The 26,015-nt window shown below is 47.2% G+C and overlaps 2 protein-coding genes across 3 annotated transcripts; one reads left to right on the top strand and one right to left on the bottom strand.

Annotated features, from left to right (window-relative positions):
• Positions 1-1,495: 1,495 nt before the first annotated feature.
• LOC124667747 (alpha/beta hydrolase domain-containing protein 17C-like) lies at positions 1,496-5,404 on the top strand. Its single transcript, XM_047205001.1, has 5 exons — positions 1,496-1,894; positions 3,819-3,855; positions 3,947-4,183; positions 4,258-4,305; positions 4,672-5,404. Exons 1-5 carry the CDS (start codon positions 1,506-1,508, stop codon positions 5,068-5,070), a joined length of 1,110 nt encoding a protein of 369 aa, XP_047060957.1. The 5' UTR covers positions 1,496-1,505; the 3' UTR covers positions 5,071-5,404.
• Positions 5,405-5,582: 178 nt separating this feature from the next.
• On the bottom strand, positions 5,583-20,132 carry LOC124667746 (LEAF RUST 10 DISEASE-RESISTANCE LOCUS RECEPTOR-LIKE PROTEIN KINASE-like 1.4). 2 transcript variants are annotated; one of them, XM_047204999.1, is made up of 5 exons: positions 19,426-20,132; positions 7,674-7,706; positions 6,943-7,227; positions 6,404-6,854; positions 5,583-6,277 (listed from the first exon to the last, which is right to left on the bottom strand). In XM_047204999.1, exons 1-5 carry the CDS (start codon positions 20,030-20,032, stop codon positions 5,821-5,823), a joined length of 1,833 nt encoding a protein of 610 aa, XP_047060955.1. In that variant the 5' UTR covers positions 20,033-20,132; the 3' UTR covers positions 5,583-5,820. The 2 variants fall into 2 exon arrangements, with proteins under 2 accessions (XP_047060955.1, XP_047060956.1); XM_047205000.1 differs by lacking the exon at positions 19,426-20,132 and adding an exon at positions 14,885-15,556.
• Between the last annotated feature and the right edge of the window lie 5,883 nt (positions 20,133-26,015).

The raw sequence follows: 26,015 nt of genomic DNA, 5'->3' as shown, positions 1-26,015 counted from the left end.
AGATTCTATCTATTATATCGTTCTTCAAGAAATATTCCACTAAAATTGCAAGATAGATATTCCAAACTTCTATAGTTCCATTGCAAGACCGAGTTAGTTTCAGACAATCTAGTTCTATTTCAATATTTGAGCAAACCGACCTCTCCAAAACCTTCAAAGTTTTCAAAGAGCCATTGCTTCAGCCGTACTGATTTGCTTTCGATCATCATTTTGATGCAGCAGAAAATTAATTTGGGCCCTTCTATTCAAAGGATAGAAAAACCATAGTAATAGAAAAGGCATATTCCTATGTGAAGATGAATTCTCTTTGGTTATAGCAAATAAATTTCCATGAAATATGGCCTAATACTAATTTTCTATATAATGTACACTACAAAATTTTCTATAGGATCAATTTCTATGAAATATGTTTCTATGAACCAAACAACTTATATAGATTGTTTTTCCACATAATCCTACACAATCTCCAAAATAGCCTTCAAGTTTAGTCGACACTCCAACATGTGTGTGCCCGGCCCGCACCGTTGATCCGCGTGCAGCTAAAGGGGAATACATCAATGAGTTCTTTAGAAAAGTAACCATACACCTTGTCATGTACAACTGCTTTGCGGTCGTCACTCCTTTACAACTCATGTCTCTAAAGGGAACCAACCAGATCATGTTTCGCTCTTCTGAATTAGCTGGAGTCCTAGTTCTGTTCGCCAAACGTGTACTATGCCCGTATGTTCCATTTTTCAATTGGAGTCCACAATTTCTCATACTGTTGCACACCAAAAATTTTCTAGCTAAGTACCGACTATGGGCCCCTTCAAAATTTGAACACAACTTTAACCAATTAACTAGGAGTAATACAATATAATTTGTTTGTCATAAAATTATACTGCTTGAAATTTCTTTCAAATATGACAATGGTATAATTTGTATTTAATATATCAAATTTTTAGACCCCTAACAGTGGTAGTAGTACTTCCTCCATTCTAAAATAAGTGACTCAGTGACACATTTTTATATATAGATAATTTGTATCTAGGAAAAATTAAGTTACTTGTTTTGAAACGGAGAGAATACTATAAAGAGATCAAGAATGGTGAAGCCTCCAACCACATATAGCACATGGACAAATCCTCCAGTACTTGCCATCGTACAATCCGAGCAATACACCAAAGGCTGAAGTCTACCACGACCGCAAAACTGGCCACGGCAGCTGGCAGCCTCAGCCGATCCGCCACATTCCTGTACGGGGGCGAGTCCAACTGCTTCGCTCCTTTCGCTAAATCTAAACCACATCCACCTAAATCATCACCAAAATTAAACACAACTCGCTGGCTGCCTGCCTCGCTCGGAAAAGTTCGTTCCCAGTAGTAGTAGTGAGCTCCCACCTTCTCCCTCCCTCTGTTCCCACCAGGCCACCACCACCACCACCACCACCACCACCACCAAACCCTCCGATCCAAACCCCCGCATGCCGCCGCCGCGGCCGCGCTGCTGACGGCACGGAGACGGAGATGGGCGGGGTGACGTCCACCATCGCCGCGCGCTTCGCCTTCTTCCCGCCCACGCCGCCCTCCTACACCGTCGTCCTCGCCGACGCCGCCACCGGCCGCCTCCTCATCCCCGAGATCTCCCGGCCCCCCGCGCGCAGACGCAGGCGGGACGGCGCCAGCGCCGGCGGGGACTCCTCCTCCTCCGCCTCCGCCGCCGAGAGGGACGAGGAGGACGGCACGGAGGTGGTGCGCCTCCGCACGCGCCGCGGGAACGAGATCGTGGCCGTGCACGTGCGCCACGCGCGGGCCTCCGCCACGCTGCTCTACTCCCACGGCAACGCCGCCGACCTCGGCCAGATGTACGGACTCTTCGTCGAGCTCAGCCGACGCCTACGCGTCAACATCTTCGGGTAAATAAACGTTTCCCTCATTCCCTGCTTCGCCCGCTTGCTTGTCTAAGCTGGATTTGCCCAAGGTTTCCTTCGGCGGAAACTTCCGGGAGACTTTTGGGAAAGGGCCTACTTCGAAAGGTGTTTGGATACTAGTAGTACTAGTAGTATGTGGTGTGCATTTATGAGGAGTATAAAGATTCGGCGTGCCTATTTCCTGATTTGCTGCTGCGATTTTGCAAATGGAGCCTTTTGTTTTTATAATTGCAGGGAAAATTGGCCCGTAGCACATAAAGTGGCAAGCCATGAAAAGTAGTAGTGAATCACACACAAAATGCTCATCTTATTTCAGCTGCGCTGCTGCTTCGGCTTAAATTTTTACTCTTAGTTGCTGAAAAACAATCTAATTACTGGTACTAGCTGCGGATGAAATTTAGATCGCGACACACCCTTTTTTCCATTAGTTACAAGCAAGGTTTAAAATAGCGCGCTATTTCTCCGTTAATAACACGCTATAGCATAATTGGAGGGTTCACGCTAAATTTTAGTAATTTTGCTCTATGGTTAGTTATTTTACCTGTATACGATGAAAATGGCTCTATGATACGGTACCCGACATTGTGTGTGGGAAACAAGATATTGTATTCTGTGGAGGTACCTTGGATCTTACAGAGCAAACTTTCCCGGTGCTGAGGAGATTGTATGTTGTATTTCGAGGCATAACTAGTGGGTCTGTCTGCTGGATCACCAGTGTACCTAATGATTTGAATGATGCAGGCAGATGTGTGTCATATTTTGGATCCCAAGGGACCCCCCTTGGCCCTTGTACATACAACTCATTCACACATTATATTAATTGGGGCAATCTTGAACCACCTTCAAATGCTACATAGGTTTCCTTTTATGCTCCTGCTTGATTTATGCTCACAGTTAGTACCCTACATAAGAAATGTGTTCCCACCCTGACATCCATCTTAACAGATCATGATTTGCTGATTCGGTGTGCCTATTTCCTGATTTGTTGCTGCAATTTTGCAAACGGAGGCTGTTTTTATTTTTTTCAATTTCGGGGAAAATTGTCTTGTAGCACATAAATTGGGGAGAGAGTTATGAATCACACACAAGATGCTCATCTTGTTTAGCCGCACTGCTGCTTCGACTTAAATTTGTGTCTGAAATACAGTTTAATTACTAGTACTAGCTGCGGATGAAATTCAGCTGTATTTACTGGTGTAGCTAAGCTGCCACGTCTCCTCCTTTCCTGTTAGTTACTACTCCATGAAAAGTATTAGGCGCTATACTAATTTATCTAGCCATGAAAAGTGGCCATCCTTGTCTTGCTGCCCAACACCTACTTGATTCTTGTTTTTCATGTTAAGGGAACATCGCATCAGCCCATTAGTTTGGAAAGAAAACTCAATTAAATAGCAACCTTCAAGGATTAGACTGCAGATTACATGACCAGTTCCCTAATAGGTGTGCTGTATATGATTGCATACTGCAGAAATTTGTAACTCTAAAATACTTTCAGGCCATCTCTTGTCAGTTATACCTTTAGATGGTAAGAATGATTCTATAGTACTGTTCCCGACATTGTGGGTGTGAAACAAGATAATGTATTTTGTGGAGGTAGCTTGGATCTGACAGAAACTTTTTTCGATGATGAGGAGATGGTATGTTTTATTTCGAGGCATAACTAGTGGGTCTGTCTGGTGGAACAACAATGTACCTCATGATTGGAATAATGCAGACAGATCCATTTATGTGCGTCATATCTCGGATCCCAAGGGACCTCCCCTCTTACACACAACTCATTCACACATTATATTAAATTGGAGCAATTCTGAGCCTCATTCGAATGCTAAATAGGTTTCCCTTTACGCTTGTGCTTGCATAACAACGTGTTTCCTCCCAGACATCCATCTTAACCCTGTATGTGTTGCAGGTATGATTATGCTGGTTATGGGAGGTCTACGGGGAAGGTATTATGTTTGCTGCTTCATCTTTAAATTACCAGTGCTAATCTTCTGTGCAAGCTTATCTTAATGGACATTTTATTCTTCTATTGGACAGCCCACTGAGTATAATACATATGCAGACATTGAAGCAGCATATAACTGCCTCAAGGAAAAATATGGTGTGCCAGATGAGGATATAATTTTGTATGGCCAATCTGTTGGAAGTGGTCCAACCATTGATCTTGCTTCACGATTACCAAATTTGCGAGCTGTGGTTCTGCACAGTCCCATTTTATCTGGACTGAGAGTACTATATCCAGTCAAAAAAACATTTTGGTTTGACATTTACAAGGTAAATTTGACTCCCACCTTCTCCCTTAGAATTGTTGTTCATAAATGGCTGATATATTTTCCACTATTATGTAGAATGTCGACAAAATCAGCCTGGTAAACTGTCCAGTTCTTGTCATTCATGTAAGTTCTTCTATTTTATGCTTTTTAAATTTCCTTTTCAGTGGTTTGTAGTTTGTATGTTGGTGCTGTGGGATAATAGATTTGTTTTGTCTTTGTATACCACCACATTGAGAAGCTGAAAATAGATGATTATCTGTAAATGCTCACCAAGTCAAGTATATAAAAGTTAAACATAAATGAAGCAAGAACAAACAGAAGTCGAAGTTACTGGAGTGAAATAACTTCTATTATGAGACTATGAGGTGTGCTATGTGGTTTCATTAGTATAACATTTATTACCACTGTTTCTACCTTGAATGTTTCTATCTTAGAATTTCAGTGCTTCAGTTGTCATAACTGAAACCATTAGCATAATTGTTATACCAGGGCACATCAGATGACGTCGTTGATTGGTCACATGGAAAGCAGCTATGGGAGCTTTGCAAGGTGAAACATTCGCCTTTGTGGTTAAGTGGCGGTGGGCACTGCAACCTTGAGCTATATCCTGACTACATCAGGCACTTGAAGAAGTTTGTATCGGGCCTTGGCAAAAAATCGACGAAACCTGACCTGAAAGAGGTAACAGCGACAGATGACACTTCTAAAAAAGATACAGAACCTGCATCCGTGGACAAACCCCAAGAAGATGCGAAGTGCCGACAGATCTCGCGGAAGAGCTTAGATAGTAGAGTCGGGAAATCCAAAACAGCAGATGCTGCTGAAAAGCCACGAATGAGCTCAGATGATGTTGACAAGTTTCGGAGGAGAAGATGCTTGGTTTGGTGATCTACGATATGAATTTCTGAATACCATGCCATGAGAATCAAGCAACCGTGTCACATTGTACAGCGAGGAGCGACACTAGCAGTTCCCGCAGTGGACAGATAACCGCTGTTCTAATGTGAGAAAAAAGAATCAGGAAGCTGTTGTATAGTTTCATTTATCAAAGAGGTACGTCTGGACATGGTAGCTTTCTTGGTTAATTAACATGTGTGCAATTAACCTGTTTTGCCACACCAGTCGCATGCAGTAGGATTTTCATCATGTAAAAGTGTACCATTATTGTCTGTAATCACAAGGAAGAAACATAGAACATTTGCTGCCACTTGTGCGGTCTAAAGTCTTGGTGCGACCACAAACAACATATTCTAGTCTGGATATGCCAATATAGTGTTCATATGTTACGTGGCTTAAAGGAGCTTCACATTGGTTGTCTGGTTATACACTTTTGTGTCTAATATACTTGGAATCTTGACTGCGAAATGCAAAATAGGAAAATGCAGTATTAGACTGATCCCAAATCAAATATAGTAAAACCTATGTAATAATAGTGTCTAACTAACATAACCAGCTCACCACAACACTCTTAGATATGTACAACACAATGCCTCTGCTCTGGTAGCCAACAAACACATATTTACATCACGTGGAGGGGAAAAAGAAATGTCGGGTTGTGCAAACACGGCAAGCAACTCTCGGTAGTAAGCTTACTATAGGAACATGAATAGAACTCTGCAGCAAACACCTGATCTAAATCTATTGGCTAGTGTTAGGAGTGGTGCTCCTGCTGTCCCACGGAGCGTGCACGGTGTTGGGCGAGAACGGCGGGTCAAGGTCCTTGTCTTTGCCTCCTCTGCCGTTCTCCGCCACGCTCCCATCCTTTATGGCCCTGAGCACATCGTGCACCTCCTTGATCGGCGGGCGCATCTCGCCGTTCTGCTGCAGGCACCGGAAGGCCAGCTCGGCCACCATGGTCATCATCTTCTTCGTCGCCGGGTCGGACTCGTAGCCGAGCTGGAGGTCCACCAGCTCCTCGAGCTGGCACTTCTGGATACGGTTGATGGCCATGCCGGCCAGGTTGATCTCGTTGCGCTGCCTGGTGATGTCGACGGCGGGCTTGGACGAGATGAGCTCCACCAGGACGACCCCGAAGCTATAGACGTCGCTCTTGTCGGTCAGCTGGTAGCATTGGTGGTACTCTGGATCCACATACCTGGCATGCACAAAAACACACAAGGAATTGATGTTACATGCCAAAACCGTGAGAAGCTTTCTACCTTGTCTCTTCTCCTGTATATATAGTTATATACTTGCTTAATCCACAGGATGAGTAGCATACCCTGGGGTGCCTTGGGGAGCCGTGGAAACGTGCGTGACATCGAGCGGGAAGAGGCGGGAGAGGCCGAAGTCGGCGACCTTGACATGGAAGTCTCCGTCAAGGAGGATGTTGTTGGTCTTGACATCTCGGTGGATGATGGGCGGCTCGATGGCGTGGAGGTAGGTGAGCGCGGCGGCGGACTCGATGGCGATGTTGAGGCGAAGCGGCCACGGGAGGGCGCGCTCTGCCGCGCGGTGGCCGTGCAGGTGGTCAGCGACGGTGCCGTTCTGGACGAACTCGTAGACCAGGAGGAGGTCGCGGCTCTCCTTGGAGGTGCAGCCGTAGAACATGACCAGGTTCGGGTGCCGCAGCCGCGCCAGGATGGCCGCCTCGTTCACGAACTGCTCCACTCGCCGGTAGCTGTTGTTGTACAGCTTCTTCACCGCCACCACTCGCCCGTCCTCCAGATATCCTGGATCCATCGAGAGTAACCCCATGAATTCGCCATTAGCGCAGCTTAGATTGTTGCAGACACTGGCTTCAGAGCGTGTCATGTATACCTTTGTATACGGTGCCGAAGCCGCCGTCACCGAGCTCTCTGTTTTCGTTGAAGGAGTCGGTGGCCTCCTCGAGCTCCTCGTAGCTGAACCGGCTGCCCATGCCCTGGACGCTGCCAGACTCCAGGTCAAAGCCGTCCCTGGAACGTGTCGGGGTCCCGCCAGAGCCGCTGTACTTGAGGAGCTTTGACGACGAGTTCACCACCTTCCTCTGCTTCCTCCTGCGAATGAGGAAGAAGGCTATCGCGGCAGCGACAAGCAAGAGGCCAGCGGCACCTGCCACCACACCTGAAATAGCAGACGAAGATAAAGCATGTTAACGGCCTGCATAGCTGCACAACCTAGAGAAATGCACAGGTAGGTTAACTGCTGGTTGCAAACTGACATGGCAATCACCATTATCTGTGTGCGTTTTTTATGTTTAATCTCCCAAAAATTCTTTGACTAGTATAAATATTCGGTCTAGTGTACCATTGAAGAGGTGGAGAAAGTGAAGTGGTGAAAATTGAAATTTTATCAGTACATTGGAGTAGTAGCTTGATCAAGAACGCAATTAAAATCTAAGTGCAAGCAGGGAGTGCACCGAGTTCATATTTCACATAAGATACTGCATCGCTGGTCAACCACAGCTGATAGAAAAGCTCTAAACCCATGCATCTTGTTCGGCAACCGAACATTAGCAAAGCAAGAAATTAACTGCATGAGTATTGGTTGGTATATAAGTGACACATTACCTCCTATAGCTGCTTTTCCCTTGCCCTTTGATCCTGCATATCAATTAACAAGCACACAAACAAGTCAGGAACAAAGTTTGTGAAGATTTACTAGGATACTTGAACATCTAGTTTGTTATTTTTTGCAATTAATTCGGATCATTTACTGGAACCTAGTTTAAGAGAAGATTTTGCATCTGCTGCCTCTATGTGTGATACAAAGAAGCAACATGGGGAACTTTGCCAAGGTGATGTTTGTTCCTAATAAAGCTGTCACATACTCGGTTGGATATATCTTTTCTATGAACAATGGCCTGAAGTTTAAATGTCCAAATCTTGTACCAACAGCAGAGCAGACGCGGAATCTTTGCATTGGTCCTTTTCCTATGTTTTGTTGATGAATCATCATTTCGTGTGAAGAAAGGGCGCATGATGACATGTAAGAGGAAAATAGTGGAACTTATATAAAGTTGTAGCAAAGTGTACACGTTTATATTTTTGCGATGGGTTTAGCCCTTAAAGTCGAAGTTAACATATAGACATGATTACCCGCAAAAAAAACATATAGACATGACATGGCAGATACTCCCTCCGTTCCTAAAAAAGCTTCTCAACTTTATCTAGAAACAGATGTATATAGACATGTTTTAGCTATAGGTATATCCATATCTACAAAAAGTTGAGAAGCTTTTTTTTAGAACGGAGGGAGTACTTTTGTAGAGAAACATGACGAACACCTATATATAGGTAGGGCATCGGCATCAGGAAAGATAGCTGAAGTCATAAAGGCAGGAAAGAACACTGAACACATATGCTAAGAAAAAAGTTAAAATAATGGAAAGAAAAAACCTTACCCTGACATCAGATCTTTTGGAAAAACATTCAAAATCAAAGACCAGTGGTCTGGAAAGTCTTAGAATCTAAGCTTAACAATGAACTGCATTGTTTCAGCAATTAGAGATCAATTTATTCCCAAAAACAGAGGGAGCAGAATTTCAGCCACCAACTCACACTATCTGAACTTGTCTAGGTTAGGTTAAAAGGTAAAAATCTGAATAACATCATTACACCACACCCAAAAGTGGTTCAATATAGACGTTGATGGTCCAAAGCAGTTTTTTTTTGTAGTCAATACGATAGGACATTTCATATATTGGGAGGTGAACCAGAGCTCAAGTAGCTGCATCTGGGCGTATGAGGCTAATGCGGTGTGAACACCAGCGAGAATGATTGTACCTCTCTCGCTGAAAGTGTGAAAAGATGTTGACCCATCAAAGAAGCAGGGGAGGCTTAGTGCACAACAACTTTGCTCCTGATCACCTAATTGGCCATTTTCTATCATCAATTCAGATTACTTATTTGAACCTAGGCAGTCTAAGATAAGATTTTGCATCTGCTGACTATCTGTGATACAAAGAAGCAACATGGGGAGCTTGGCCAAGGTGCTATTTCTTCCTAATAAGCTGTCACATATTCGGATGGATTTAAAGCTTTTCACTATCGATGAACACTGATCTGAATTATAAAAATCCAAATCTTGTACCAACAGCAGAGCAGACTCGGAATCTTTGGACTGATATTTTTCTTAGTTTTGCTCATGAATTAATATTGTGTGTGAAGAAATGATGCATGATGACATGTAGAGCCTAGAGGAAAATATTAGGACTTGTGTAAAGTAGTAGCAAAGGGTACAGGTTTACATTTTGTGTCATGGGTTTAGTCCTTAAAGTCTCAGTTAACATATAGACATGACACGACAGATGCTTTTGTAGAGAAACATGAGGGACACCTATAGGTAGGGCATCGGCATCAGGAAAGAAGCTGAAGAAGTCATAAAGGCAGGCAAAAACACATACGCTCAAGATAGCTAAAATAATGGAAACTGTATCTTACCATGAAGTCAGAGATTTTGAGAAAACATTCAAAATCAAAGACTAGTGGTCTGGAAAGGCTTAGAATCTGTGTTTAACAATGACTGCAATGTTTTCAATTGGAGATCAGTTTATCCCTAGAAAAGAGGGAGCAGAATTTGAGCCACCAACTCACACTATCTGAACTTGTGTAGGTTAGGTTAAAAGGTAAAAAAGCTGAATAACGTACACCCCCAAGCAGCAAGTGGTTCAAATCAGAGGTTAATTGGTTCAAAGCAGTGCTTTTGCAGTCATACAATAGAAGATTGCACATATATATTTCGGAGGTGAAACCAGATCTCAAGTTGCTGCGTCTGGCCTATGAAGCTAATGCGATGTGAAAAGATGTCGACCCATGAAATAAACAGGGCAATGCCTAGTGCACATCAGCTTTTGCTGCTGAGTGCTGAAACCTACTAACTAGTACTCCTACTACTAATTCGTGGCTAGCTCTTCCCAGGAAGCTGCAGTAGCTGATGGATCAGAGACTAGTCGATCGACCCGTACGTCCTAATGAATGGTTCCTGAATTCCGAACCAGTCCATGGAATGGAGTAAGCGTCGCTGTGCAGTGCAATTGCTGCGTTGCTTAAGTTTCCTCTCCGCCTGGTCGTACTGAAGCCGACGTGATCGATGTGGCCTAGAACCTGGTCTGCTGGGTTCCAGAAACACTAAAACCCCTTTCAATTCTCAACTGAATGGCGATGGGGCCATTGGGAGGAAAATCAGAGGCATCTTAATTTGTCTGATGGAGTTGCTCCACAATCTTTGTCAGGTGGGAAGGAAGGAAGGTACGGGGAGTCGAATCGTTTCACACGCCGATATTTCTCCCTTTAAAAAAAAAACAAATACGCTGATAATTCTGGAGTTGGCCCGGCGTAGGCATCTGTCAGCGTCAGATTATGACCGTGGATGAAGCTATGGCGCTGAGCCGATGACTTGAGTTGGCGTGCAAAGTGATCGCCTCGCGAAGCGACCCAGAGTGCGAATGAACCATGGACCGGAAGCACGGCGACAGTTCGATCAGAACGGCTTACCGGACAGTGTAGCGGCTGATTCAGAAATCTCGGTGCAGCCGTTGCTGCCCCGTGCCAGGGTGCCATCGGCGCAGACGCAGCCCAGGAAGCCGCCGGTGCCGTTGTACCCGCACTTGCCGCCGGCCTGCTCGCACCGGCCACACGGGCCGGAGATGCCGACCGGGTCCCAGCCCACCTGGAACCCGGCACGGAGCGCCTCCGCGTACCCGCCGCGCCTCCACGCCGCGCTCTGCGCGTCCGCCCGCAGCGCGTCTCTGAGCACGGGCGCGCTGTACACCGACTGGCACGCGCGCCACCAGTCCTTGGGACGGACGTCCGGCTCCGCCAGCACGAAGGACAGGGGGGCGCCGGGCTCCCCTTCATAGCCCCCGCATGTGACCGGCTTGATGCCCGGCGGCTTCGGCTCGGATGCGGGGGCGTCCGGGCCGAAGCTGCAGCCGGTGAAGAAGAGGAGGTAGGCGAGGTCCGAAGTTGGCAGGTGGAAGGGGCTATGGACGGTGACGTTGTGATGGACCGTGGGGCAGGTGCTGGTGTCGCCGACGACGTCGGCGTCGGCGAGGGACACGGTGAGGGTGGCGTAGTCGATGTCCGTGACCGCGTAGTCGTCGTCGCCGAGGCGCAGGACGGGCTTGTCGCCGCCGTCGTCGTCGTCGCAGCGGATGGCCAGGCCGGGGTAGCCGCAGGTCGGCGCTTTATCCGTTCCGCTGTAGAGATGGAACGGGTACCGGACGCTCAGGTTGCCGCAGGTGGAAGGCTCCGGCTGGCAGCTGAAGGTGTCAGTGGCCGGATCGCCACGGGAAGCGGCGGCGAGGAGGACGACGAGCAGGGCGAGGAGGATGTGACCGTGGCGGTGGCGGGAGAGGGGAGACATGGCTGGTTTCTTGTCTGGCTGGCTGGCGGGCTCGATGCCGGATTGTGCGCAGTTGGTGCGGATGGTGCCTGCCTCCCGTTTATAGGCCGTCGTCGAGCGTACCTCGGCGGGGTTTCGGCGAGGGGTTGGCCGGTTGGGTGGGCAGTGCAGGACGTACGGCACCGTCGGTTGCGACGCGCCAGCTTGCCGCAGCTATGAAGGTCGCCCGCCCTGTACGTTGCGCCTCTCTAGTCGTCTCCCATGTCCTTGGGTGGGCCCGTCGCGACTTGAGAGTGGTCTTCTCGGTTGGTGTCAAGCAAAAGATACTTTTTTTGAGAATTCGGCAGGTGAGCTGCTCGATATATTAATAGAAGAAGAGGTTACAACCGGACTACAACGGCTTCGGCCGCGGCACAGACGCCGCGCCGAGCAAACCAGGTGGAGAAAGGGTCCACCACCGCGAAAGAGAAAGCGGACTACTCGCGAGCTACGGAGATCTTCGCGCCCGCCAAGTCCCAAGCAGCCGCCTCGTCGGAGATCCGAGCCAGCAAGGGACGGACCGGAGAGGGGGATGCTGAAAAGACGCGGGCGTTTCGCTCAAGCCATAGGTGCCAGAGGACCAGGAGCGTCCAGGAGCGGACACGGGAAGCCTCCATGGAAGGCAGCCCCTCCGACAGGCTAGCCATCCAATCGATGGACCTGTGGTGGATCCCCATGGAAGGCTGAAAAGACGCGGGCGTTTCGCTCAAGCAAAAGATACTCGTGGGTCTATATGTATGATATAATTTGCGCATTTTATTCTGTCTAGAAGATTTGGTTGTCTTTCTGAATGATTCCGTATGACTTTTTTTATATTTTTTTATGGAAAAAATGGATTCTGGACGGCTCTAAACGTGGGACGGCCCAACAGTCCCGGCCCAATCTTTTATTTTCCATTCCAACGCACACAAAATCCTAGCTCGAACTTTCAAATAATTCAATAGATTTCCCAGCTTAGAATAACTCTCAGATGGTTATGTAAAAGTTTCAGTTCGAATATCATTCAATTGTGTTGCCAAAATTTCAAATTGATTCGTGGATACTTCCAATATATAAACAAGAATGTCAGCCTTCTGTGTAAATGGATTTGGCGGTTAGAAAATGAAGAGGGTTTGTGGCAAGACCTAATTAAAGCAAAGTATCTTAAAAAATGTACTTTTTCTCAATGTAAGCCTAGTCCATCTCATTCCCATTTCTGGTCAGGTCTAGTGGCGATAAAAGACATCTTTTATAGCTGTTGTAAGAGAGTTCTTGGGGATGGCAGGAAAACCCTTTTCTGGGAAGACAGTTGGGTTGGGCACCAACCACTCTGTCGAAGTTTCCCGCGACTTTATAATCTGTGTTTTAGTCATTTTATTACAGTTCATACTGTTTTTAGCAAGGGTTTTGATATGTTAAAGTTTAGAAGATTTGTGAGAGAGGAAACCAAAGTCATGTGGTGTAAGCTTTTGGACGTCTGTAGTCAAGTTCAGTTAAAAGATGAACCTGACAGAGTTTCGTGGCTGTTGACAAAATCTGGTACTTTTTCGGTTAAATCAATGTATTCCTTTTTAGTAGCAAAAAAGGTTAATTTCCCCTATAAATCTATGTGGACCCTCAAGCTTCCTTTGAGGATCAAAGTCTTTTGCTGGTTGGTAATTAAGAATAGAATCCTAACTAAAGAGAACCTTAAGAAGAGAGGGTGGAAGAAAGTGGAACTGTGTGAGTTTTGTGATGATCACGAAACTGTGGAACACCTGTTCTTCTTGTGCCCTCTAGCGAAATATATTTGGAACGTGGTTAGTGTTTCTTTGGGGATTAGTAAGATACCTGAATGCTTTGTTGATCTATATAGAGATTGGTTCAACATGTATTCGGGCCGAGATAGGAAGACTGTAATTGTAGGTTCCGTGGCGGTTGTATGGACTATTTGGAAAACAAGAAACAAATCTTGTTTTCAAAAAATTCGTCCCGGAGACCCCACAAGTGTTATTACTCTTGTTTGTCATTTCATTAACACTTGGTCGAAATTGCAGAAAAACGGGCTGCAAAAGTTACTGCTACAGGGGGCTAGAAAGATAGCGCATGTGGCACAGGAAGTATTCGGGCAGAATCACGGATGTAATCCTGTGAGGAGGAGGATTACCACCTAGTCTTGGTTTACTTCCTGAAGCTGCAACATCATCGTCGTCTTTTTGTCTTAGCTATCTTTCTCTGTAGTGGTGTGTAGCCTGAAAACCTGTAATTTGGTTCAAGTACCTAGCCTCTGGTTTTGTTGCTTGGATGGATAGGCTTCCATTCTAGCCTCTTTTTCGTTTCAGTTTGAATAGATAGCAGTTTTTTGTCCTAGTTTTTCTTTTTGAAGTTAGTTCCTTGAACCATGTAAAATGTTCTGAGTGACTCTCAGTTTCTATTGAAACTGGGGATCCCCTGTGGGGTTCCTTTTCTCGAAAAAATATATAAACAAGGAAATACTTTTTCAATCAAAATTATAGTAGAGCTGTCGAGCCATTGACCACAGGTCAAACACTAATCCTAGCTCGGTGGCTCCTTGAGGGTCAGAGGGCGCAAACTATCGATCACTAGAAGCGGGGTGACTTACGACAAAGTTAAAGTTAAACGTGGAGTGAAAAAGAGACTCATAAACCATCGAGGAAAATACGCTTGCTGAAAATGCAAATTATATTTTTTGTTATGAAAAATCACCACACCTCGCAACAGAGCCAAAGCCACATGTTTTCACGAAAGAAAAGAAATCACATGTAGTAGTAGTACTATGTATAATTAATGGTTAAGATGCCGTCCAACTCTTGCTGACGACGGCCGCGGAAAATATCCGCACAATCATATCTCACTAATTAAAGCGTTTTACTTGAAGCAAACGATCGTGTCCGAATCAGGGCAAGATCGATCTTTCCCACACGAAGTCCGGGCCAAGTAGTCCGAGCTGGGTTTCATTTTAACAACAACTCTATAGTAGTATTCAAGTAACAGGCGTTGCACGCGCACTTGAAGAAACCAGACGAAACTGAATATTCAGAGCTGTGTGGGATCTGGCAGGCTTCGTTTACTGTCATCGGAAACGTTCAGGCTTTGCACTTGCGCCTCTGGTTGGTGGGAAATTACACAAACCAGAGAAGATGCAAAGCCTCAGCAGCGAGCTGCAGGAAACCCGAGTCTGAGGCATGGAGAAAAAACGGAGGGCGAGATGTGCAAAGTGCTGGACATTTTTCATGAGAAACTGAAAAAGAGGAAGGCCTTTTCGTGGCCCGGCATAAGGGTTCAGTTTAACTTTGTGTAGAATTCTAGATGGGGACTTTTGTATGGTTTACTTCTTCATAATCTGTCCTCATGTTTAAAAAAAAATCGATTCACTGGCTATTTAGAAAATTGGGTGCTTTGACTGAGAAGTACTTACCAGTTGAATTGTTGTGCATAGTGCAGTTCTTATTGTCGATTTGGCCGTCGGTGCACAAGCAACCGAGGAATCCTCCGGTTTGGTTGTAGGCGCACCGTCCATTGGAATCCTCGCACTGCTTACACAGGGAGGGTATGTCGTCCCACGACACCTGAAAGCCCTGACGAAGAACTTTGCCGTATCCAGTGTCCCCCCACGCAGGATCATTTGGGACGGCCTGTTCAAACTTGAGCACGGGAACTTGTATGACCTGGCGGCACGCCTGCGACCAGTTCCCGGCGGGCACTGAAGCATTAGGAAGCACGAACGAGACTCCAGGAACACCGAATTCTGAGCAGGTGATCTGGTCGAAGGTATTCGGCTGGAAGAGGCCAGGCGCGAAGTAGCAGCTGAGGAAGAAGACGAGGTAATCGACCGTGTTGTCAGGGAAGTCCAGCCATGCGCCCGGTGCCAAGGTCACGTTGTGGTCGACTCTTGGGCATCTGCCTTCGACGACCTCCGGGTCGGCTAGCGAGACTTTTGCGCTCGCGCCGTCGATGCTCTTAACTGTGTAGTTCGTTGTTGTGCCGTTGAGTTGCAGGATGGGCTTGTCGTCGTCGCAGACGATCCCCAGGCCAGGGTAGCCGCAGTAAGAGTTGTTGTAGCCATTGAGCTCTTGTGTCTCGCTGGAGAGATAGAACGGGTAGCTAATACTAAGTTCTCCGCATGTGTAAGTTTGATTCAAGCACATGGAGGAGTTGTAGGTAGCACCAGATGAATCGCCATGGAAGGCGGCAACGGAGAGAAGGAGCACCAGCAGAAGCCGGTGGCATATCAGGAGAGGCATGGCTAGCTAGCTTTTGGCTAATGAATTCAGGAAGTTTCACAGTTGCTTGCTGCCGCTCGCCCCCGTTTATATGTCGCCAAGGCCTTGCGAGTATCCGCGGAGACTGGCAGGCCGATGAGAGGGACATGCCGGGAACGCGAAGGCTCCTCTGCTTAAACTTTGACCGGTCGTGTGTGGCGCATACGGTGGCGTGCCACGCAAGTCGGCTGCTAGTACTACACCCGTCGCTGTTCCGCGGAGACTTCGCGTGGTTTTCTGTTGGCCAAGGCGCGTGGAAGAAAAGGCTTCTCGTTGCTGATATTTTCTTCCAGAAATTCGCAAGAAAAGAAGATATTTTCTTCCAGAAGAAGTTTTTTTTTATTTTGGAATTGCTGCTTTATTATTTCAGAATTGTTAACTTAGCGTTTAGTCAAGTCCAATACCCACAGATTTACAACGCGGCTCATTTGCAATGTGAGTTGTAATTGATATTTTTCAATTGTAAATGAGATTGTAACTGAGATTTTTTTAGCTGTAAATGGGCTGCAACGGGGAATTTTCTCTTGCAAATTGAGTTGCAAATCGGCCAAGACTTTTAATTTGGAGACAAATTTTCTGAGCAGGCACACCCCTATCTATTTATAGGGTGTATCAAGATTGCACTAGCACTAAGGAAGTCAACCGAACCGGTACAGGGTGGAACGAGATACAGGAGGCGATCGTGAGGCGCCTCTAGAATCCATCTAGGGTTTCGTTCCTCTCACCGGCAACGCTGTTGGTCCGCTCTGTCTCCGGTGGCTTTGAGGCCTTAGAGGTGCGGTGGACGGCGGCCACTCGCCGGCGAGAATGTTTCGGTTCTTCGATTAGTTTGTTTTCAGTGTCTTCTTCAGGATGGTGAGGCGGCAGCTATATCCATAAGTCATAATAAGGCATTCCCGGCTCTATCCTCGCTCCGGTGGTGCGTCTAGCGGCGGCGGACGGCACGCGAGTCGTGCTGGTTCGTTTTCTTATTCGCTGGTGCGGTTTCATGTCAGTATATTTCAATCTATGGTTTTCGCCATTGGTGTGCGTCGGTCCTTTCGAGCCTTAGCACGAGCCTGTCTACTACAACAAGCTCTACTAGTACAACAAGCTCTATGACAAGCTTGGTCTGGTTCATGTGAAGGAGGGGCAAGGACGGCGGCGCGCCTTCGGCTCGCACTAGTGTGGTCCAATGAACTATTTGTATTTTTTATTACTTTTGGACCTCTTTATACTTTTGTTGATGATTATTAATAGATCGATGGACTTTCACGAAAAAAAGATCGCACTAGCCTATCCCCCCCTAAAAATCTTTTTTTATATCTCACACCATATAACCACTGAACTCGAAACTCTTCGGTTCATTGAAATATTTGAGATAGAATGTGGGAAATAAGTTTGGGATTTTTGTTACATTGTATATATATTTAAAGATATTTGAAGGAATTTAAATATTTGAAACTTTTAAATTGCACAAAAAAATCAAACTATTTTTCGCACATTTTAGTTGTAAATTTTCTCTGGCATGCAAAGTTTCAAATCCATATGTTATATAGTTTGAGAGGCACGAAAATTGAGCTAATTCTTAGTCGAGAGAATTAGATTAATACTCCGCTCACTTGGTGTTAGTGGTGCACAAAGTGGGTCCCAGCTGCAAGAAGAATAAGGACTCGGCCAACTCTCTTCTGGGAACCTACGGGCAACGGTCAAAATACGGAAACAAACATACCAAACACAGCAGCTATAAGCTGTTTCACATTGAAAACGCTGCAGAAAATCTACTTGGTCGCATGCAGCGGGCCGCCTGATGAATGGTGATGACGAGCCTCACACGAGAGAAGGTGACATTATATTGGGTGCAAAACGGGAGCAAGGGCCGTGGAAATGGTCAGGAGCCATCCTTGTGGACTGATGAAATCAGGAACGAATATTTCTCCTTCTGCCTATCCACACGGGCTATTGCTCCGGTGTCCCCTCTCTAAACTTTGTTCTATTTAGACGGCTAGGATCTGTTGATACCCCTTCGTGGGTTGACTTAACATGTGTTTTTGGTTCATGGGCAAACATGTACGGGATGGGATGGGATAAAATATATTTAATTAATGATTAATAGAAAATATAAATATGCCATTAACACACCGGTTAATATGTAATTAACGGGTCCTTTTCCCTTTGTGGTGGAGGCCGGACCTAGCGGGCGGCGGCCTACCCGTGCCTAGCAAGGTCACAACCCGCACATACTTAGCGAGGCCGTTTCTTCGACTGGGTGTGGCGCAGACGTAGCAAGCTCGTTGCTCGCCACGCCATGGAGGCCGCCGCCACCGAGCTAGGGAGCCACGTTGAAAATCAAGCCCGCCGCTTACCGCGTCCTGGAGGCCGCCGATGTCGAGCTGGGGAGCCACGCGGAAAAGCAAGCCCACCGCTCGCCGTGACATGGTGGCCGCCGCTGAGCTGGGGAGCCACACATACGACGGTGGCAGGTGTCGGAGTCGCGTCGATAGCCATGGATTCTCAGGCGGCTAGTGAGATTAGTCATGAAATTCACGGATCATATGGTCCAGCCTTTCTCAGAAATATTCGGCTTTTGAGATGGGATCATCCATATTTTCTGGTCACGAACCAAACACACGTTTACCACTGAACGTCGTTCACCAAGGGGGGGACACGGGAGCACAGCCCATCCACACGCTATTCGGTTTTCAGGCAAGCGCCGCTGATATTCAGACTACCACGTTTGCGACGGGCAACCAGCAGCAGAATAAGCAAATGCACTGTGTAGTGTGTACACGCGGAGGGAGGCTGCTACGTCACGGTGTCGCCGTTGGCCGCTGTCGGAGAGTAAGCAAATGCAGGCAGGAGGCGGCGGCGCCGCTCCTAGCTTTGGCGGGTTTCATCCACTTAGACCGCTTAAGATAAGCAGTACTCCGCGTATGCGTTTGCCTCATCCATCAATTAAGATGAAAAGGTCGAGTTTTTCGGAGAAACCTAGCGAAAACCTAGATAATAAAGTGCTTACTGAAAATGAAATAATATGATTCTGAAAAATCGCCACACCTCCTTGAAACAGAGAAAAGGACTCAAATGTATGAAGAGTGGTTCAAAGATTGCGTGCCCCTCTTTCTGACGACAGCTGCGGAAAATATCCGCGCAATCATATCTCTCTAATAAAAGCGTTTTAATTGAAGAAATCAATCGCGTCCGAATCGTGGCAAGGTCCGTCTTGCCTACGAAGTTCCGATCAACTAGTCCGGGCTGGGTTTCGATGTAAGAACTAAACCTGACCTGCTATACTATTCAAGTCACAGGCGTTGCACGCACGCCAGAAGAAAATTCAGAGTTCCGCGGGATCTAAATTATCTCATAGGCTTGGTTTACAGCGATCAGAGAAGTTTTCAGGCTTTGCACTTGCGCTTCCAGCTGGTGGGAAATTACACAAACCAGAGAAGACGCAAAACCTCAGCGAGCGGCAGGCACTCTGAGCCCGAGGCATGGTGAAGAAACGGAGGGTGTGAGATGAGATGCAAACTGCCGAGCAATTTCATCTGAAACTAAAAGAGGGCAGAGTCTTTTTTTTTTGGTAGTCTGGCATAAGGTTTCAGCTAAATCTATCTATGCTAGATGGAGACTTTTGTATGGGTTAGTTCGTCATTCATCAAAATATGTTCGTATGTATCATACAAAAAATGGAGAACACAAAAAATGGAGAAGTGCTTACCAGTCGAATTGTGCATAGTGCAGTTCCTATCGTCGATTTGGCGGTCGGCGCACAAGCAACCCAAGAAATCTCCTGATTGCTTGTACCCGCACCGTCCATTGGATCTCTCGCACTGGATACACTCGGCGGATCTGTTGTCCCACGACACCTGGAAGCCCTGACGAAGAACATCGCCGTACCCAGTGTTTAACCATGTACTATCATCGTTTGGGTCGACCGGGTCATATTTGAGCACAGGAACTTTTGTGACCAGGCCGCACGCCCGCGACCAGTTCCCGGCGGGTACTGAAGCATTGGGAAGCACGAACGACATTCCAGAACTGGCGAATCCTGAGCAGGTGATCTGCTCGATTGAATCCGGTTTGACGAGGTTAAAATCGAAGTAGCAGCTGAGGAATAAGAAGATGTAGTCGACCGTGGTGTTAGGGAATTCCAGCCATGAGCCCTGTGAGAAGGTCACGTTGTGCTTGACTCTTGGGCAGCTTCCGACGGCCTCCGGATCGGCAAAAGAGACGTTTGCCCTGCTACCTTCGACGCTCTTAACTGCGTAGTTGTTGACGCCGTCGAGCTGCAAGATGGGTTTGTCGTCGTCGCAGACGATCCCCATGCCGGGATAGCCGCACGAGGAATTCTCGTTGCCGTCCACATCTTTTCTCTCGCGATAGAAGGGGTAGCTGAAGCTCACGCCTCCGCAAGTGAAAGGTTCAGACAGGCACATGGAGGAGTCGTAGGTAGCGCCGGATGCATCGCCATGGAAGGCGGCAACCGAGAGAAGGAGAAGCAGCGGCAGCCGGTGGAGTATGAAGAAAGGCATGGCTGTTGGCTAATGAATCCAGGTGAAGTTTCTTTGTTCCTTGCCTTCAGCTAGCTCGCGTCCGTTTATATGTCGCCAGGGCCCTGATAGTATCCGAGGTGATGGGAAGCCGCCTCTCGCTTGACCTTTGACCAGTTGATAGTCGCACACATGTAACACGCAAGTCGGCTGTCATTAGTACTTCCCTTGAGACGCGTGGTTTTTTATTGCCGGCAGAAAAAGGCTTCTAGAGTGCTAGTTGCCGAATTTCTTTTTTCATACCGGAAAGTTCTTATTTAAAAATTGCTAAGGATCAACTATACGCTTTGAAACGTTTAATGATGATGACATGACCTCACTCATGATAAGGTGTGATTCCTCCGGGCGACTCGGGCAGTGTCCAAAACCTAGCGCCGATGCCCTACCCCCTTCCCCTGTCGCGGCCTGAGATGGACATTGGCAAGCCCGTGAATCCGTCAAGGACAGCGACAGAGATGTCTCCTCCAGGTGGCGTCTGTTTTTCCGGTGGGGGTGCACCCTTCTTGTCACCGAAGTGAGCGACGACGCATGGTTAAACCTCTAGGCTCAGAGGTGTTGTTCTCCCCGCTCCACCATCCTCCGGAAGGGAGGCCACCCATGGATCTGATGTACGACTTCTCTTTGGGGATTTAATGCATCTTTAGCAGATCCCATAAACTAGGCCAAAACTGTTAAAGTCCAGCGGGTTTACAGTTTTGGCTCGGTTTCGGCCGCAGATCAGAGCTCGTATCCCTTGTCTGGAAACGATTAACAGGGAAACATGAACTCCATCGCTCGAATGCTAAATATAAAGACCGGTGCGGTGGAAACGGGTTGAAACCCTATTTCCACTCCACCGCATCGACCGCTCGGCGGCCACCTTACCTCCGGTGAGGAATTACCCCGCGTACCCCGCCCTGCCACGTCCACCAGCGCACAACCATGTTCCGCTGCGGCAGTTCCCGCGGGGGGGGGGTGCGAATTGGATCCGAACGCACCTCGCCACGTCTCGGTGGAAGCTCTCGCGCCCGCTCCACCGAGGAGCACGTCACGTGGGTCCGCTCTGAGGGCTCTAAGAAGCGCACTGTCGAGAAGTGGACCAACTACGACTTGACTCCGCCGCCGTTGCTCGCCGCGTACGCTAGGGAGGCAGGGTGGTCTTCCTCCTTGCACCGTTGTTGCTCCCCCTCTCCCTCCGAGGAGGATTGGGTGGTCAAAGAGGAGCATGTGCCTCGGGCGAAGTTTTTCAACGGGGTGGACTTCGGCGGCCCTCGAGGAGCTCCGCCGTGTCTCGGCGCGGGATGCGGTGGAGGCGAAGAAACACGAGGTGGAAGACGCGACCTGGGTCGTCTACCAGGTCCGCGCGTACGAGGAGTTTAAGTGGGAGGCAGCGGTCCGCCGCGTGAAGATCTCCGCCGCGTCAAGATCGAGCGGATCGAGCTCGAGTAAGAGGCTACCGTCGTCGCGTCAAGTCCACCGCCGTGCCCATAGGCCCTGGTGAGGTATCATGGGGCCAATTTTTGGTAAATAGGTTAGCGGCCGCGTAGATTTAGGTATAATCGTGTTGATCTTGGCAGATGTGTGGTCACACGTGGTCCGTGTTCCCTCTTGGGGACACGGCTTGGGAATGCTGGTTGCCTGGTTCTACGGTGAGTTGGTCGCAAAGGGTAGTTGGGCGGTGGCGTTGACGCATGTGAGGTGGTGGCGGTGCTATGGTCCAAAATATCCAATGTGTATATTATGGGGTGCTTGCCATCCGTCATGTGTTGTTGTTCTCCGGCGAGGTCGGTGCCCTCGAGCCTAGGCGCAAGGGAAAGTGTTCCATACTTTTCTTCCGTGAGTACTTCTTCAGGCTCCCATTCTCTTCGCATCTTCTTCATCAGCGACCGGTCCCAAGTTCCATGGAAGGCGTTGTCGGTGGCAATCGGTGCTTCATTTTCTTATACTATGTGGTTCATATGTGCTTTCTTGTAAGCTTTTCTGGTCAGCACCCTTATACCCTTCGAGCCTTTCTAGGATGAACAAAGTCCGCTTTGGCCCCTACTCGGTTTAAAATATTGGGTCAAAATTCCAGGTTAGGGGGTAAAATGGACCATTAGTGATAGTTTAGAGAAGTTTAGTGAACCAAGTAAACTTTAGGAGGAAATATGAGCAAAGTGAAAAGTTAGAGGGGGGGGGGGGGGGAACCGGAGTTTGTTCTCTGGGGATTTATTAATTTAAAGCTGAACCTATAGCCTTATATGTCTAAAAGGAAGAAGGTCTGATTTAATGCAAAACAGAAACCTGGGGCGGAGAAAAGGTCAAGAACCATCCTTGTCGACTGACGAAAGCAGGAACTAATATTTCTGCTACTGCCTATCCACGCGCTATTGGGGTTTTCAGGCAAGCGCCGCTGGTTTTCAGACTACACCAGTCTGACGTTTGCGACGGTCAAGCAGCAGCATAAACGCGCGCGCACACGGGAGAGGGGCAAAGAAACTACGAGCTGCAAATGACCGAGGAACTAGACGACGGATCGCCAGACCGGCATGTCAAATTTCTATGGATCGTCAGTGCATGCCAAACATGGATTCACATAAATTGGGTTTATCGTCCGGCGAAATGGCTATTGGCAAGCGAGAGATACTATCATACAGTTGTTTCAGAGGGGAATAAAATTGATGGATCAGTTGTCAAGATTCAAGAACTTACTTGATGTGGGGTATGCGGAAGCAGGTGTGGCGCCGTAGCAATCCTGAACGCCCACCTTCCTACCGGGGCACAAGCAACCGAGAAATTGCTTGCTCTCGCTGTAGGCACACCGTCCACCAGGCGAATGCTCGCACATGTCGCATAGTTGCTCTGTGCCCTGGTTCCATTCCAGCTCGAACCCCCGCTTAAGCACGCCACCGTACGCCGCCGGCAACATGAGCGAACCACTTTCCAGTAGAGGATCTTTATATACCGGCACCGCGAAATTCTGTCTGCAGTGGCCAGCCAGGTCGTAATATTGAGAAACGTTGCGTTCCTCAGAGCCAACGATGAACACGAAGGAAGCACCATCAGAGCTGAACCCTTTGCAGTCTATCTCGTGATCTTGTAAATCAGGAGGCAGCTCATCGCCTGGCTTGTAACAGTCGAAGAAGAAGGCTAGGCTGCTGAAGGAGTCGGTGTAGCCCAGCCACGCTTGGCCGAGTGACACGTTGTGGCTGACTCTGGGGCAGATGGTGCCGCCGAGCACGTCGTTGTCCCCGAGCATGATGTGGTGATCGCCGTAGGAGATGTTCAGGATGGTGTAGGTATCTCCATCGAGATGAAGGACCGGGGTCTTTATTATCCCCTCGCCTTCGCAGAAGATCTTCAGGTCGGTGTAGCCGCAAGAGTAGTTGGATGTGTAATCTGGGGTTACTTGTGTTGCGTTTGACAGAAAGAATGGATAGGCGATGTCAACGGCGCCGCACCTGAACGATTCCGAGCACATGGAATCGTCGTAGTTGCTGAGCGGAAGAGGGGAGACATGGACGACGAGGAAGACGAAGACGAGCAGGCTGAGTGGGTGAGCCATGGCGACTGGCGAGAGGAGGAAGACGAATTTGGCTGCTTTTCTTCTCTAGTCCTACACGGCGCCGCTGGTTTCGCCGAGCGCCGCCGTATTTAAGTGGCGGGCGCGACTGGGTCTGGTGGAAACTTTGTTGGTTGGTGTGACGGAGGTGGGGAACACGCCTACTCTGGGTGAGCTGATCGGAAGACCTCATCAGCAAGTTGGTCTCTGCGTCTTGGCAGCTTGTGCGAGGCAAAATGAATCTAGCGTGGGCTGCTGCCTGGTACGTGACGGCAAGGTTTTAGTTTAGTTGATTGACTTGACTTCCATGCCGATACGTAGCTCATGAACTGAAAACGCGTGCATAAGTTGCATTAATTGCATTCTAGGATGCCGATCGGTACTTACAAATTCACTTACTATAGTATGCGAAAACTAGGGAAGCCGAGTTATAGGTAGCCTTTTAGTTTTAAAATTTTGGAAATTATAGTTTTTAGTTTTAAAAAAATCTGAAAAAAAAATCTAGATGTAGACAACGATGAAATCTATAAACATGCAAAATCTCAATGTGATTTTTTTTTGTATCGTAGACTACACAAAAACAACAAAATATGATAGGTTTTATAGTTTTTAAAATGTGCACTATTCACTATTCTCAGATCCACACATTTGTCATTTTTGTAGATTTCAAATTGTTATTCCAGTGTATCTTTTGCTCTGCCATTCCACTCCTCATTTCTCTTCCCCATTTTTAATTCTTCATCAATGGAGGCAGCAGGAATTTCAGGATTCCTTCGATTTCTTCTTCCATCCTCTATAAGTACTCCTATTGCATGGATTTTTTTGGAGCACAGCCATAGAGAAGTCGAAGGAAAATCTACAACCTGCTAGGTAAGAATCTGATAGAAAGATCTGATGGGAATTAGGATTTCTTTGTACCACATTACCATACCGGGTTCACCGTACCCGACATATAAGATTTGATCTAGAGATGTGTATCCCTACTGTTTCCTATTTTTTCCATCCTCCGATTCCCATCCCACGTTTCCGTCCCCCGTACTCACCATGCCGGAAACGTGGCAGCTCTGGGCACAACTTGCGCATGAAATTTTTGGGCAAGAACATGGCTACAATTCCGTAAGAAGGAGGATAGATGCGCAATGTCCATCATTGCCTAATAACCTGCTGAAGCTCAAAGTTTCTTCTCCTGGAAAAATTTATCTCGAGTAGATCATAGACCCTGTATTTGGTTTGGTTATTGACTGTATCGGCGATGGCTGTTGCCGAGGAACAACTTGGTTTTTCCCGTTGGTCTGTTTAAAAGTACTTCGTTATGATTTCTGGCTTGGTTTTGTTTCCAATTTTCAGCGGTTAGGAGAGGTTGTTCTACTATGAGGTATAAGGTGTTCAGGTTTGGATGTTGTATGACTAACATTTGAGTTTCTTCATTGAAATTGGGGGCCTGTTGGGGCTCCTCATCTCGAAAAAGCATGATATATCCCATAAAATGTTCTCAATGTCTTGATACAAAACATTTTAAGTATTAAGTGGATAAAATAGAGAGATGACAATATGTGTTGGAGGGAGAGACTTTCGTTTTGCTACAAGGAAACTATGAAATGTAAAAAAATATAAGAAAATTATCATATGATGATTTAATCCAAGTGAAAAATAGGTGAACGATGATCATAATAACATAAATTAAAGTAGTCATGCAGACTAGTAAAGTAGATGAATACACTGCATCTAAACATGATAAAATTGGTGGTATAATCCAATTTTTAGAATAAGAAAATCTAGCAAGATCTCAATGGAGAGGACGAAAACACATACGGTGCAGTGGGTGCGGAACTGTTTGTGTTGTTGTCATCACTCATGTCACCGAGAAGGTTGTTGACGTACGGAAAGAAGTCATCATCGGGGAAGGAGGATGACGTTGTGTTGCCAGTAGTCACGCTATGCAGCACCCCAAAAACTCGATCGCCCCTCAACCATACAAATCTATGAGAGCAAGCCTTCAGAGGTATATTGTTCCATCCTTTGGTGTACGCCGAAAGATATGATGGGGAAAACAGAAGCGGCTATGCAATGTTCTGGTGGCAGGCAGTATCATATGCTACGTCCGCCTCTAGGGCGAGGAACGATCTGTTTATAGACAACAGAGGCAACACGAGCGATAACAAAGAAGCCGAGGACACAAACAAATCAGATTCATCCTCACAACATTTTCAGCTTCGGATAGATAAAACTGTTCAAATT

This window comes from Lolium rigidum, chromosome 6, assembly GCF_022539505.1.
Source record: "Lolium rigidum isolate FL_2022 chromosome 6, APGP_CSIRO_Lrig_0.1, whole genome shotgun sequence".
In the NCBI taxonomy this organism is placed as follows: domain Eukaryota; kingdom Viridiplantae; phylum Streptophyta; class Magnoliopsida; order Poales; family Poaceae; genus Lolium; species Lolium rigidum.
This window is presented reverse-complemented; position numbering and strand designations above follow the sequence as displayed.